Source organism: Acomys russatus, chromosome 7 (assembly GCF_903995435.1).
Source record: "Acomys russatus chromosome 7, mAcoRus1.1, whole genome shotgun sequence".
NCBI classification, from domain to species: domain Eukaryota; kingdom Metazoa; phylum Chordata; class Mammalia; order Rodentia; family Muridae; genus Acomys; species Acomys russatus.
In genome coordinates, this window is record NC_067143.1 from 3,102,454 (window position 1) to 3,117,395 (window position 14,942).

At 35.8% G+C, this 14,942-nt stretch overlaps 1 protein-coding gene across 1 annotated transcript in view; it reads right to left on the bottom strand.

The window, feature by feature from the left end:
* Window positions 1–14,139, bottom strand: part of LOC127192061 (vomeronasal type-2 receptor 116-like) — a 47,699-nt gene extending 33,560 nt beyond the window's left edge. The window contains exon 1 of the mRNA XM_051149397.1: window positions 13,931–14,139. Within this exon, the coding sequence (XP_051005354.1) occupies window positions 13,931–14,139 (209 nt within the window). The remainder of the gene's footprint in view (window positions 1–13,930) is intronic.
* Between the last annotated feature and the right edge of the window lie 803 nt (window positions 14,140–14,942).

Sequence of the window (14,942 nt, forward strand, 5' to 3'; positions counted from 1 at the left end):
GAAATTATCATAATGAGTGAGTTCACCCAGAAGCAAAAAGAGACAAACGGTATATACTCACTTATATCAAAACACTAGTCCAAGGGATACGTACCATGAAAAACTTTACTTACCAAGAAAGTGGGTCAGAAGAGAGGACATCCTGTTGAGACTTTAGGTGAGAGTAGCATGGAAGAATGGGGAAACAGTAGGACCCACAGGGTCCTGGAAACCTACAAGAAGAACTTTATGACAGGCAGATCTGGGTCCTTGGGCCCTCCTCAAACTAAGGCACCAGCCAAGGAGAATATAGGCAGTAAGCTTCGAACCCCTACCAAGACCTAGCCGACGAACCTGACATTCTCCACCGTTGAGTGGAGAGTGAGGTCTGACTTTCACACGAACTCCGGTGACCCTTTTCTGACCATGTCCCCTGGATGGGGAGGCCTGGCAGCACTCAGAGGAAAGATATCAAGTTACCAAGAAGAGACTCGATATTCTAAGAGCATATTTAGGGAGAGGGGGTCTCCGTCAATCACAGACATAGGGGAGGGGAGAAGGGGGGAAGTGGGAGGGAGGGAAGAATGGGAGGAAACAGGGGAAGGGCTAACAATTGAGATGTAATATGAATAAATTAATAAAATTTTTAAAAAGAATATTAAAAGATGCAAGGGGAAAACATAAGTAACATATAAAGACAGACCTATCAGAATTTCACCTGACTTCTGACCAGAGACTCTAAAAGCCAGAAGATTCAGGACAGATGTCTTCTTGCAAACCTGAAGAGACCACAGATATCATCACAGACTATACCCAGAAAAACTCCAAATTACTGTGGATAGAGAAAATAAGATATTCAAAGAAAAAACTAAATTTAAACAATATTTATCCACAAATCCAGCCTTACAGAAAATACTAGAAGGAAAACACTATACCAATTAGGGTAACTACATCCAAGAAAACACAGGGAATAAATGATTACAATCAGCCAGATGATGATGATGATGATGATGATGATGATGATGATGAAGATGATAATTATAATGGAGGCACACAAATACACACACTAATACCACTAACATCAAAAAAATGAATTAATAATCTTTGGACAGTAATATCTCTAAACTTCAATGATCTCAATTCACCAATAAAAATACACAAGCTAACAAACTGGTTGCAAAAATAAAATCCATCATTCCGATGCATACAAGAGTCACACCTCAACAAAGATAAATATTACCTCATGACAGGGAGCTAGAAAAAGTTTTCCAAGCAAATAGACACAAGAAACAAGCTAGAGTAGCTAGTAAAACATACTTTCAACCAAAATTAATCAAAACAGGTAGAGAAGGACACTTCATACTCATCAAAAGAAAAATCCACCAAGATTATATCTCAATTCTGAACATATATGCTCCAAATGCAAGGGCACAAATTTTATAATAAATTACTAGGGCATAAATCACACATTAAACCCAACACATTAATTGTAGATTTCAACCCATCCCTTCTACCACTGGACAGATCATTAAGACAGAAAATAGGCAAAGAAATAACTAAACTAATCAATGTTATGAGTCAATTGGACCTAACACATCTCTACAGACTACTCCATACAAACACAAAAGAATATATATTCTTCTCATGAAATGTTCTCCAAAATAGACCCCATGCTTGGCTACAAACCTCAACAGATACAAGAAAATTGAAATAGTTTTTTGTATTCTATTAGACTACCATTGATTAAAGCCAGAATTCAACAACAATGGAAACAACAGGATGCCAACAAACTCTTTGAAACTGAACAACTCTCTACTCATTGAACACTTGTCAGAAAGGAAATATAGAAAGTTATAAGTAAAGACTTTCTAGAATTCAATGAAAATGAAGACACAACATATCCAAACTTATGAGACACAATGAAAGTAGTGCTAAGAAACTTCATAGCACTAAGTGCATTTATAAAGAAATTTGGGATATCTAATACAAGCAACTTAATGGAACAGATGAAAGCCCTAGAAAAAAAGAAGCAGACATTCCCAAGAAGAATAAATTGGTGGAAATAAATTAGGGCTAATATCGATAAATTATAAACAAAGAAAATAGAGAGATACAGTACAAGCAGTTTAAAATTACCACTTGTAATTTATACAGCAAAAAGAAGCAAACATACCCAAGAGGAGTAGATGAAAGGAAATAATCAAATTCAGGGCTGAAATCAATAACTTAGAAACAAATAGGATGATGCAAAAAGTCAACAGAACTGGGAGATGCCTTTTTGAGAAAATCAACAAGATAGAACAACCCTTAGCCAACCTACTAAAAAGCAGAGGGAGATTATCCAAATTAACTAAATTAGAAATGAAAAGCAGGACATAGAAACTGACAGCAGTGCAATCCAAAGAATAATCAGGTCATAGTTCAAAAGAATTGGGAAATTTAAAAGAAATGGATGTTTTTTACATATACAAGTTACCAACTTTAAATCAGTATCAGATAAGCAATTTAAATAGACAAAATTCTTAAGGAAATAGTAAAAGTCATTAAGATCCTCTCACCTAAAGAAATCCCAGGATCACATGGTTTCAGCACAGAATTCTACAACACCTTCAGAAAAGCACTATTACCAATCCTCCTCAAACTACTCCACAGAATAGAAAGAGAAGGAATATTGCTAAAGTCATTCTATGAGGCCACAGTTACCTCAATAACTAAATCAACAAAGACTTAAAAAAGAAAAAATTTCAGACCAATTCCTCTTATAAACAATGACACAAAAAATACTCAAGCTGTAACAATAAGCAGTAATAACAAAAACTGTGTAGAACTTCCATAGGAAAAGACTGGTGGATCAAGGGAATTGAATGGCAGACCCATAAATAATCCCAGACACTTACAGTCACTTGGTTTTTGACAATGAAACCAAAACCATACAATAGTAAAATGAATAATATGGATATGAGTATGAATGGAAATGAATAGAATAGATAGTAAATAAATGTTTAACATCATTACTCACCAGTGAAATGCAAATTAAAACGACTCTGAGATTTCATTTTACATCCATCAGACTGGCTAAAATAAAAACTCAAGTAACAGGACATGATACTGAGGATGTGGAGAAAAGGGAACACTCTTCCACTCATCATGAGAGTGCAAACTTGTACATCCACCTTGGAAATAAATATGGAGTTTTTTCCAGAAAACTGGGAATAGCTCTACTTCAAGACCCATATATACCACTCTTGGGCACATATTCAAAATATACCTCTTCATACAACATGGACATTTGTTTCAACTGTGTACATAGCAGCTTTATTTATAGTAATCAGAACATGAAACAAACCAGATGTCCTTCAACTTAACAATGGATGAACAAGCTCTGGTATTTTTACACAATTGAATACTACTCAGCACTTAAAAACAAGGAAATCATGAAGAGGCCGCCAAGCCACCATGGTAGAGAATATATTCAGTCCTGGTGTGAGTTGAAGTGTTGGTCTGGGTAGGTTGGTGTGCCCCTTTTATCTGAGGGGTACAGAAGGGAGGAAGAGGAAAGAGGGCACTACAAATGGAATATAAATTGAATAAGGAAATTAATTGATTTAAAGAGAATATCACAAAGGTAATTCAAATCACATATTGCCACATGTGACATTACAATGATTTTTGAATGGGAAACCCTGGAACACACTATGTAGACCAGGCTGGCCTTGAATTCATGGGGGTCATCTTGCACCTGCTTCTCAATTGCTAGGATTACTTCATGTGAAGACATGCTCAATTTTATTTTATCTCTGTGAATCTATGATCTTGATGCCTCACTTATGTGGATGTGAAGCTCTGTGTAGGTATAAGTTCACAATTGTCTTTAACTATGAGACAAGATAGAGAAGGACAAGCAAGGCCGGTCCAAGCTGTTCACATTATTACACAGTGTCTCTGGGTTCCCTTTTTAATGATTGATTGACTGAATTATTTATTTTATTGATTGGGACAGAGTTTCTCCACCTATCTCTGGCTGGCCTGGTTACACTCTTTAAATCAATCTGGCCTTTAAATTATTAAGGTTCTTTCTGCATCTTTTTACCCAGGGCTGTAAGTAAGAGGGAGTGCTATACCAACTACCAAACATTTTCTTTACTGTTTTCATCATGTGACGTTGGCAATCTGGCTAGACAACTTGTAAGAAGTTACCTCTCCTTATTGCTTTTTTTCTTGTATTTAATTAATTTATTCAGATTACATCTCAATTGTTATGCCCTCACTTGTATTCTCCCGTTCCTCCCTACCTCTCACTATTTCTAATATTCCTATTATTGTTGCATTACTAGAGTATACCATTGTTCTTTGGGAGATCTGAATTCAGGTTATTACACTTGTACCTAAAGGATATTATCTTATTAAGCAACTCTTGATATGTTGAATAATAACATGGCGAGATACACTCTTGTAGTGACAATTTTGGAATTTTGGTTTTTAAAAAAAACACACAAAAATATTGGGTTGAAGTTGTTTGTGGATGGGATGATGTTTTTCCATTCCCTACACTAGGAGTCTTGTCTAGGTAGAGGGTGTCCTGTCCGTCTCTATGGCCCTGCTACTAGAAGTCTCAGCTAGAGCACCCTCATATCCTTCCAGGAGCCTATCATGTCTTAGGTCTCCAGTTAGTCATAGATATGACTCCACCCACAGTTTCTGTTTTCTCTACAGGCCTTCTGTCCTCTGGCCCTTGCTCTCCTCAGGTCTGAACTCCACCCTCATACCTCTCTGAACTCCCTCTCCTACCTTGTCCCCTCTCTTGAACCTCTGTTTTTTCCATTTCCCCTTCTGAGTGATTTTTGTGCATCCTTCTTTGGATCCTCCTTGTTACTTATCTTCTTTGCACCTGTGCATTGTAGTATGTTTATCCTGTATTCTATGGCCAAAATCCACTTATAAGTAAGCACTTACGTGTCTTTCTAGGTCTGGATTATTTCACTGATGATGATCATTTACAGTTTCATCCATTTACCTGAAATTTTTATGATTTCATTGTTTTTAATAGGTAAGCAGTATTCCATTATTTAAATGTGCCACAGTTTCTTTATCCATTCTTCTGTTGAGGGTCAACTAGGTTGTTTTCATGTTCTGGCTATTATGAATAAAGCTGCTATGAACATAGTTGAGAGGGTGTCCTTGATGCGTGGTGGAGCATCTTTTGGGCATATATCCATGAGTGGTATATATGGGAATTGAGGTAGAGTCTTCCTACAAGATGTTCAGGGATAAAGTTAAAGCATGTAGAGAAGCGACTTAGAGAAAGTCTAACCAATGCCTGGCCCAACCCAAGACCCACCCTGTGGGAGAGATCCAACCACTGACACTATCAATGATACTCTGCTATACTTGCAGACAGGACACTAACATAGTGGTCCTCCAAGAAACTCCAATCAGCAGTAGTTCGTAAAGGGTTCTGAGACTCGCAGCAAAAAGCTACATGAGTAAGAATTCTTGTGGAAATATGGGGTGAAGGAGAAAAAGTGCTGGATGTGACAGGAGCTCCACAAAAAAAAAAAAAAAAAAAAAAAAAAAATCCAACAGAGCTTACTAGCTAGTGCCCAGGGGGACTTGCAGAGACTGAAGCACTAAAAAGGGACCATGAAAGAACTGGACCTAGTCCCACTGCAGAGACGTAGATGATGGGAAAATTAGGCTTTAGGTGGGGGTCTCTATTAAGGAGAGCAGTGTTTTTCTCTGACATGGACTCTGTTGCCAGCTTTTTTTTTTTATCACTCCCCCCTAGTGGGACAGTCTTACTTGGCCTTGGAGGGTGAGGACATGCTCAGTTCTGATACAATTTGATGGAAATAGAGGCTCCCCTTTTTCTAAGGAATAGGGAAGGGAATATCACGGGGAGGAAGTGTTGGACTGGGAGACCAGGAGGGATGGGGCTAGGACTAGGATGGCAAAGGGAATTCATAAAAAAAAGAAAAAGATGCACACAGAAATATTATAAAATTGTGTTTTCATTTTAATTCCTGTTTAGGGATGTGGAGCTGCTTTGATCTGAACACAGCAGCTGACTGTGACTTGCCTCATGCAAAGGCATCATTTTCCCAGCTGCAGAAAATTTCTGTGATTGTATGACTTTTGGAATTCTGGGAGCTCTTCTGAGGGTAAATAAATGATAGGACCCTGACAGGAGGCGTGTGTGGTTGTTGGTTCTTTAGGGATGTTGGTTCCCATTTGGAAGTAGCCATGGACAAAGAAGAAACAAAAGGAAAAATATTAGATTAAGGGAATTTCCTTATTACTCTCTTCCCTCTATCCTTGTTTCTATCCTATCTCATGTGAGGAGGTGAAACATGGGGGACAAAAGGGTGGAAAAAAAAACCACAAAGTATCAAATGTCAAATACACACTCCTCATGATGCCAAAAGCACCACACATAAAGGAATAGTATTTCACTGTAGTGTCAAAGGGTTTTTACAAAACAGTTTTTATAGTTATATTAAGGAAATCTCTCTCTCTCTCTCTCTCTCTCTCTCTCTCTCTCTCTCTCTCTCTCTCTCTCTCTCTCTCTCTCTCTCCTTTTTCAGGACAGGGTTTCTCTGTGTAGCCTTGGCTGTCCTAGACTCACTTTGTAGATCAGACTGGCCTCAAACTCACAGCAATCTGCTTGCCTCTGCCTCCTGAGTGCTAGGATTAAAGGCGTGCACCAACACAACTGGCAAGGAAAATTTTCTTAAGTTGGACATCAAAATACTGCAATTTAAGACATATTTTAGGAGTTCATGGAAAAGCAATATTCTGTTTTATATTTTGGAAAGATCTTCAGGGAAGATCAATTCTGCATTAAACATACTTGAAAAGAATCACTACATCTTTAGATGAACAACTTTTCTGCAGAATTTTGACCTTTTAGAAACATGGTTTGGGTTTTTTCTTTTTTGTTTTTGTTTTATTCATCAAATGTTTTAATCTCTGATTCTTTGTGCTTCCTTACTCCTTTTTCAAGACTTCTTTTTCCTTTAAAGTGGCTGTTGGTCTGTCACATGTTTGACCTGCATGCCGGCTCAAAGGATGTTGCATTACTTTCCATCACTGATCTCTAGCACTTTTCTGAGAAGCTGCTGAAATTTACCGCTTGAATTTTCTGAGGTGTGTTACTTTTAAACATATTGATTTTTTTCTCAAAAAATCATGCAAAATAAAAGGAAAAATATAATTTGAATATATCATAATTTAAAACCAGTGCATGCCTTTAATCCCAACACTCAGGAGGTAGAGGCAGGTGGATAACTGTGAGTTTAAGCCCAGCCTGGTCTACAAAGTTAGTTCAGGACAGCCAAGGCTACATAGAGAAACCCTGTCTCAAAAAAACAAAACAAAACAAAACAAAAAAAGAGAGAAAGGATTAAATTACATTTGTCAGAGAGAAATTATGGAAACCACAAAATTTGGAAGCAATGTGACAGACTACAAAGACTAAATTAGGAATGTAGTGACTAGTAGTGAAATATCTTTTCTTTGTCTCTTTAAAAAATTTTAATTGTTAAATTTTTTGGCATATACATTTATATTATTACACATAAATAATATACTGAAATAAGAACCATGAAACAATCATGGATTATATGAATGTTACATTCATGTTGTTTTGGCTAATTGTATTTGGCAACCTTGTAGAAAACATCTTTCCTATCTTGATGAATCTAAAATTCTGAATGATAATCAATATCTATCATATTTCATCTGTTCAACTTAAAACCTCCATCTAGACCCAAAAGCATTTTAATCCCTAAACAAGTAATGTTACTTGTAAGACTAAACTATCTGGTCTTCAACCCCATCAGATACTTGAGAAGATCTTATAGATAGATAAGGTAAAATAGTTAGATAAGGTCTTCAAAGCCTCAGAGGCCTATAGAATATGGCTTTTAAAGAAGCTTTTAATGCTTCTTTTCTAAAGATTCTTTGACAAGAAGGCAAGTTAACTCCTGGCAACACCCAGCCTACCTCAAGAAGATGGTGAGCATCAAAGTACCTCCTTATGGAGAAGGCTTCAAATGTGGCAAACAAGCCACTGGGGAAAATGGCCTTGCTTCTGCTACAGACAGAAAGAATTATGTCTAAAAATAGGCAAGCTAGGATACAAGTAGAGTTGCCAGCCAAATGCTTCCAAGACAGGGTAAGCAAGTCCTCAATAGTTCCTGTCTCACAAGTATCTCTGTTAGCTATACAGGGCCAGATGGCTGAATATGCTCCAAAGTTACAAAGAGTGTTAGGTGACTGTTCAGGAAGCAAACTGTCTCTGACATTTTTTTTTCTTCTCATTTTGGAAACTGCTAACCTGCACTCCAGGTTCACTCAAGTAATGAAATATTTTAATAAAAAATCTACTGCAAATAGATCTCACCTCAAAAAACACCAGGCACCAAAATTAACCAAGGATGAAGTCTGTACATCTCAATGAACTTCTATTCAATTAGAATAACCATTCTGGGCCATACTCAGAATGTCAATGCAATCATCTTTCACATCCATTCTCTAGAAAACATATCAGGAGATATAAAATTGGATCCTTTAGAACTTGATGGAAAGACTCCATTGCTACATACTTAAATTACAGAACATGGAGAAATCAATCTGGTACTCACCTAGATGTTTTATCTTTCCTGGCTAGATTTCATAGCGCTGGAAGGTGCTATGCATGCTAACAAAGAAAATAAAAGTGACCATCACTCTAACTCATCTGTGAAATATGAGGGATACAATAATGACTGGCCTTTTATCATTTGCCCTCTAACACTAAAATTGGCACACATTTTATATGTGGAAATATTCTGTCTTATTTGATATAAGGTCCCCTCCAATGTACGGAACAAATGCTTGGTTCTATAAAAATGGTCAGAGTCTGTGATCAAACTCTGTGACTATGACTCTTAGGTTATAGACCCAAGGGGAGAACTTAATCATCTTATTCTTCTAAATAGACAAGTATTAAATGAACTGATAATGACATATTGCTGTGCCCATGTATTAGTACATCCCTCAGGCCTCATCAGAGAAGCTACTTCTTGAACGAGATGACATATAATACTCAAATGAATGACTGATCATGGTACAGATAATAATATATTATGATGTGTTAAATGATAAATGTGGATTACATATTACACCCCTACCAACAAAGATGAGGTATCATGGCTGAAGAGAAAGGAGAAGGGGCAGAGGTTGTGAGTAAACCCAAGGAAACAATATTTTCTACTCAAAACAGGTGTACATTCAAACTCAGAATTATTATGAAAGAATGTACAAGACCATGTATGATGAAACAAAACAAAAAACCAGCATGGAGAAAGTGATGGGATAAAACATTACCCATAGCTGAGATGCTATTAGCATTTGGTAGTTACTGGGAGAGAAATAGTCATTTCCTTCACTGTTGTGACCTCTAGGAAGTCAACAATACTCAAGGGAGGGATCCACTTAACAATAGTACTTACAGAACATAATCTGTACTTGACTGAAAAAAGTAAAAGAAACACAAAATTATTTGGGTATAGATTAAGGGTAGAGAGAGTGGATATGGGAGGAGGTAATGGTGTGGGTAAATATAATGAACTGTTTTGTATAAAATTATTAAATAATGAATAAATGCTTTTAAAGGTCAATATAAAATATGTCTAATAAAGGGAAATTTGTAAGAATTGTGAGAAACAGATTTAAATGTATACATACATAAATATAAAACTATGTATTATTTTGACAATTTTATTCAATAAGAATAGGACTGTAAACACAAAATATGCAATCACTACTAGATATTTTATGATAAAACAGTAGAAGGCTCCAACCCTCAAAAACATGCAATGATAAGAAAATTGAAGCTTTATAATCAAGACTATATTGCTCTTTTCATACATTAAATTTGAAATCTTTGTTCCATTAGTGTTGAACATTCATCCTGATTAATATATTGAGAGTAAGTTTGATCTTTTTCTCTTTCCAGCCTTTCAAACCTGAATTCACACCCCACTATCTTTAGGAAACAACTGGACAAAATTAAAAAGCAAAGAAATAAATGGAGAGTGCAGGTTTGATGTTGCACACCATTAATCCAAGCACTCAAGAGACAGTGCAAGTGGAGCTCTGAGTTCAAGGCTAGCTTGTTGTACATAGTAGGTTTCAAGACAGTCAGGGCTACAAAAAGGAACTCCACCTCTATAAAAGAAACAATGGAAGGAAGGAAGGAAGGTAGGTAGGAAAAGAGTAAAGTATTTAGCTGGCATGGTAGTGCATCTCTATAATTCCAGAACTCATGAGACAGAGGCAGTCAGATCTCTAAGTTCTAGTCCAGCTTGGTTTACATAGTCAATTCTGGGACTGTTAGGGTTGTGTGAGTTAGAGAAACCCTGTTTCACAAAAAGTAAAAGTAAAAAAAAATTGCACACAAAACACACACATACACACACATGCACACAAACAGAAGACTAAAACTCACACATGCAACACACACAAGCATACAAAAGCACACACACACTATAAACCTAAACAATGTGTGTTAGTTAGGGTTATTATTTGTTATATGAAACACCATGACCAAAAGCAAATAGGGGAGGAAAGAGTTTATTTGATACCTTTATTATGATTACTATTGCTGTGGTAAAACACCATAACTAAAAGAAAAGTTGTGTAGGAAAGTTTTTATTAAGTGCATACTTACCCACAATACTTCATCACTGAAGGCAAAACAAGAACAAAATCAGGGCCAAAATAAAGAGGAAGGAAATAATACAGTGGGCACAGAGAGTTCCTATTTATTTGCTGGCTCATGGATTTCTGACACCAATTTCTTTTAGAGTTGAGGACTACAAGATGAGGAATATTCTCATTCACAATATTATGGACAATCCCCCATAAATCACTAATTGAGAAAATGCCTTACAAACTTGCCTACAACCCAATATTATGGAGGAATTTACTTCATTGATGTACCCTCCTTCCAGATGATTTTTCTTTGTTTCAAGTTGATATAAAACTACCCAGCACACTTGTCTTACACTTCTTGATCAGTGTTCATTATTGGGGAAGAACTCACACAGGACAGGATCTGTAGGCAGGAACATGGATCCAGAAGTTTTGGATGACTATCGTTTATTGGCTTTCTCACTATGTTTGCTCAGCCTTATTTCTATTGAAACACAGAATCACCTGCCCATGAGTGGTACCACCTACAATTTGGCTGGACTTGTCTTACCACATCAATTAATGATTAAAAAATACCCTACTGGACTGCATATAACCTAATATTATTTAGGCTTTTACTCGATTGAATCTTCCTCTTATCCAGTGACTCTAGTTTGTCAAGTTCACATTACACCAACCAACACACAAAGAAATATGAGGCAAAAAAGTCTACAAATATTTCAGACAATGTGAAAACATCAGGAAATTCATAAGAATAGTTTAAAATGAAAATAGAAAATAATGAATGCTCAAAAATTATCTCAGTAAACGGATATTTACAAAATTCCCATTGGGCTAACCACAGTACCAGAAATACAAATAAGTAGGAAAGATCAGAAATCTCAGAAACTTCTTATATTATTACTAAGTGTTTACTTTATTGCTAATGTACATTGAAAATTAGATAATATTTCATGAATTATTTACTTATTCAATTAGAGGAGATAAGGTAGAAATATCATATAATTATACAATTCCTTAATCCTGTAATCTAAAATGAAATAGTCAGCAAAGGTCTGAATTCACATCTTTTCTGTAAATGAAAGTTTGAGATAAATGTTACAACATTTCCAAAAGTGACTGTCACCTGCACTCGCCTCATCTAGAACCTGATAAAATCCCCTACATCAGAGACATTGATGTGTACTTGATGGTCTGTTTGTGTTTGTGTTTCTGGAAATATGTTGAAAACTACCTCCATATATTGCATCTTCTTTGGTTCAAATAAAATGGAGCTACCAAACACAATAAGAGTGTCAATTAAAAGAAAACATATGGATATTAAGAAAGATCAGTGGATACAGAAAAGCTGAAACCAAAGTTGTGTTTTTCAAGCAATATTCATTGGCCAGATACATGACAGACCTCCATAAAAGGATTTAGATATCAATCAATGACAATTCTGATTGTGTACAAAGAAAAGACAAGAAGGGTACTATTCATAGAAATAAAGATCTCAGTTGTAAGGCCACAGGTGAGAGTGGAGAAATGTGCACCTAGATATAATTAGACCTGGAACCATTTTCGCTGCTGATACACTGAGGCATACAAATGGAGAATATAATCCAGGATAATTTTTGACACCAGTCCAATGTCTTAGAATATTTTCAGTTGCTCCATTTGATCTATTCATTTAATTCCTGAAGAATTATATGACAAATTTGTTTAAATGTATGCCAAAAATGCGTTTGGGAACTGCATTTGGATAAGAAAATATTGTTAATCTTTTATAGTTAAAAAGTATTTTTCCTGTTATGAACCACTTTTATTTTATTTTTGACTATATAAGAAGTTGTATGTTTTTATGTGCTATCCTTCCATTTATTATGGTCAAGCCAGACACTCCTGGTTCATCAAACTTTTCACCTGTGGGGTTACTGCCGTATGATATAGAGAAAAGTGCATACAGAGGTACAGTGGTGTGTATGGTGCTGAAAGGAGACAGCAGAAGTAAAGAAGAGTAACAACTGGCATTAGTGAAGATGAAGTAGAAGAGGGCATCCATGCAGCACCCAAATCCTCCAGTCTGCTAGGCTTATGAGAAAAACTTGAGATTTTACTTGAGATAAAATATATTTCTAAAAATTATAATGATCTGGAGTTAGAGCATTGAGATATGAATTATTGGATCTACCTATAAAGTATTGGATCTGTGGTCATCTTTGTGATGATATTTTCGACCTACATATGTCAAGGTACACAAATATCCCATGGCTTTTCACATTTGAACGTATTTCCTCCTCCATTGTCCTTGTTTTTTTTCCTAATATCTCACCAAGGTTTAAACAATGAAATATCACACATTATTCACATTTATAATATTTTCTTTTATACATATACCTGTAATCTTGCCACTAAATTTTCATGTGTTCAAAGATATTTACAAGCTCTATTGTTCTGTCTGGTTTTTTTAATGTTTAGCCACATAACTTAGGATATCTGTATGGAATGAGCATACATTATTTCCTCTGTAATGACACAGACTTAAATACTAGTCAGTAATTTGTCTAAGGAAATCAAGCTTTTCTGACACTATTTTTCAATCTTGCATATTTTAAAAATGGTGAAAACAGCCTTAAGTGGCCACCTTTATATAAAGAGTATTTTTGTGAGCATATCCATATAAATGAGGAAAAGCCCTGGAAACATATGTGGAAAACAAGTAAGCATTTCAAATTCATCCTAGAATAAATAAAAGTAGCAAAGGAACATGGGATTGCACAATTTGAGATACACAAAGATATGAATAAAGCAGAAAAGTGCTCCCAAAATTTAATGGTGACAATTCTGTTCTAAAATCAGCTGCATGTCACATATTCAGGACTTGTCATTCTAGTAACAGGAGTCTTTGCACTTAGTGACTTCATATCTTGTCACAAGAGCAAATCTGCATTTAATGAAAGCCCAGAAGTATCAAGTCATACTTAGATTAAATTATCTATACTTGGAAATCTTAACACTGAAAATATTTGAATACTTTGGAACTACAAGCATGACCAAGAAAGATCATGAAATCCCAATATCATATGAAGAAAACAAAAGGAATAACATCAAAATTATCAATTTTCCTTTGAAAGAGGAAATGAAGTACAGATGAAAACATGTTTGGAGTGATTGAGAATAGAATAAAAATTGTAAACAACTCAGGAAAGTTTTAATCCATACATTCTTCAAGTCACAATAATTCTGATATCTTAAAATGTATATACGTACTTACTTTATGTGAATGTCCTCGAAAGCATGTGGTATGTATTTATGAGGAACTTTGTTGCCTGTGTATAAAGTATGAAGAGGGAAAAATGCACCAATCGTCACATCTCCTTTATGGTAAAAGTAATCTTTGATTGTTACATAGCATTCATTGTCATTAAAGGCACCCACAAAATTGCAAATATACAGGAATATAAAGATAAAATTCCAGAACATCCTATCAGCACATAAGACTGACTAATACTATTTAATGGTGTCCAGCAGGTATATATTCAACTCAAGTGTGTGTGAACATGTGTTATTCTTATGATGTTGAAGTGTGCAGCTGTCACACTAATCACCACAAATTCACCTTGACACAACATCTACTGCTACTGAGACTCCTGGAACTCTTTCTTCCCTGAGGCTCTGCATCTGATGCCCTGCATTCTGCTTGGAAACAAGTTGGAAAATATGTTTTGGTTCTGCTTCTTGAGCCGCAAACAAGAAAACAGAGACAGCAAGAATCAGTTTTTGCCAAGTTTGAAGCAAGAAAAATATTTGTATGACAAAAACTTTGGCTGATGAAAGCATGCTACATCAGAGTACGCCATGATAGGTAAATTTGCAGAAGGTATGACAATGCCCATGCCAGACATACAGAGGTGAAATTAGTGGGCCATGCTTTTCCAAATCAAAGACAACCATTGGAATCTAGTCTTTCTATTGACTAGAAATGTCTCAGAGTTTTCTTCTATGATACATTTGTATCTGCAGAGCAATACAATAACTAGACATAATGCAATCAGTTTATTTCTCACTTTAGAAGAACTGATAGTCCTTCTGCATTCCTCACACCGAAATTACCTACTTAATTTCATGCAAGTATTAAGTCCCCTGTTTACACTCTGAATTTTAACTTCTTAATTGCTACTCTTCCCTTTCATCCTGAGTTAATCACTGAGAAAAGGTGTTGCTGTGATTCATCTCTGCATCTAGAACAGTGTGTTCACCAACAACTTATACTGCTCTGAAAATAC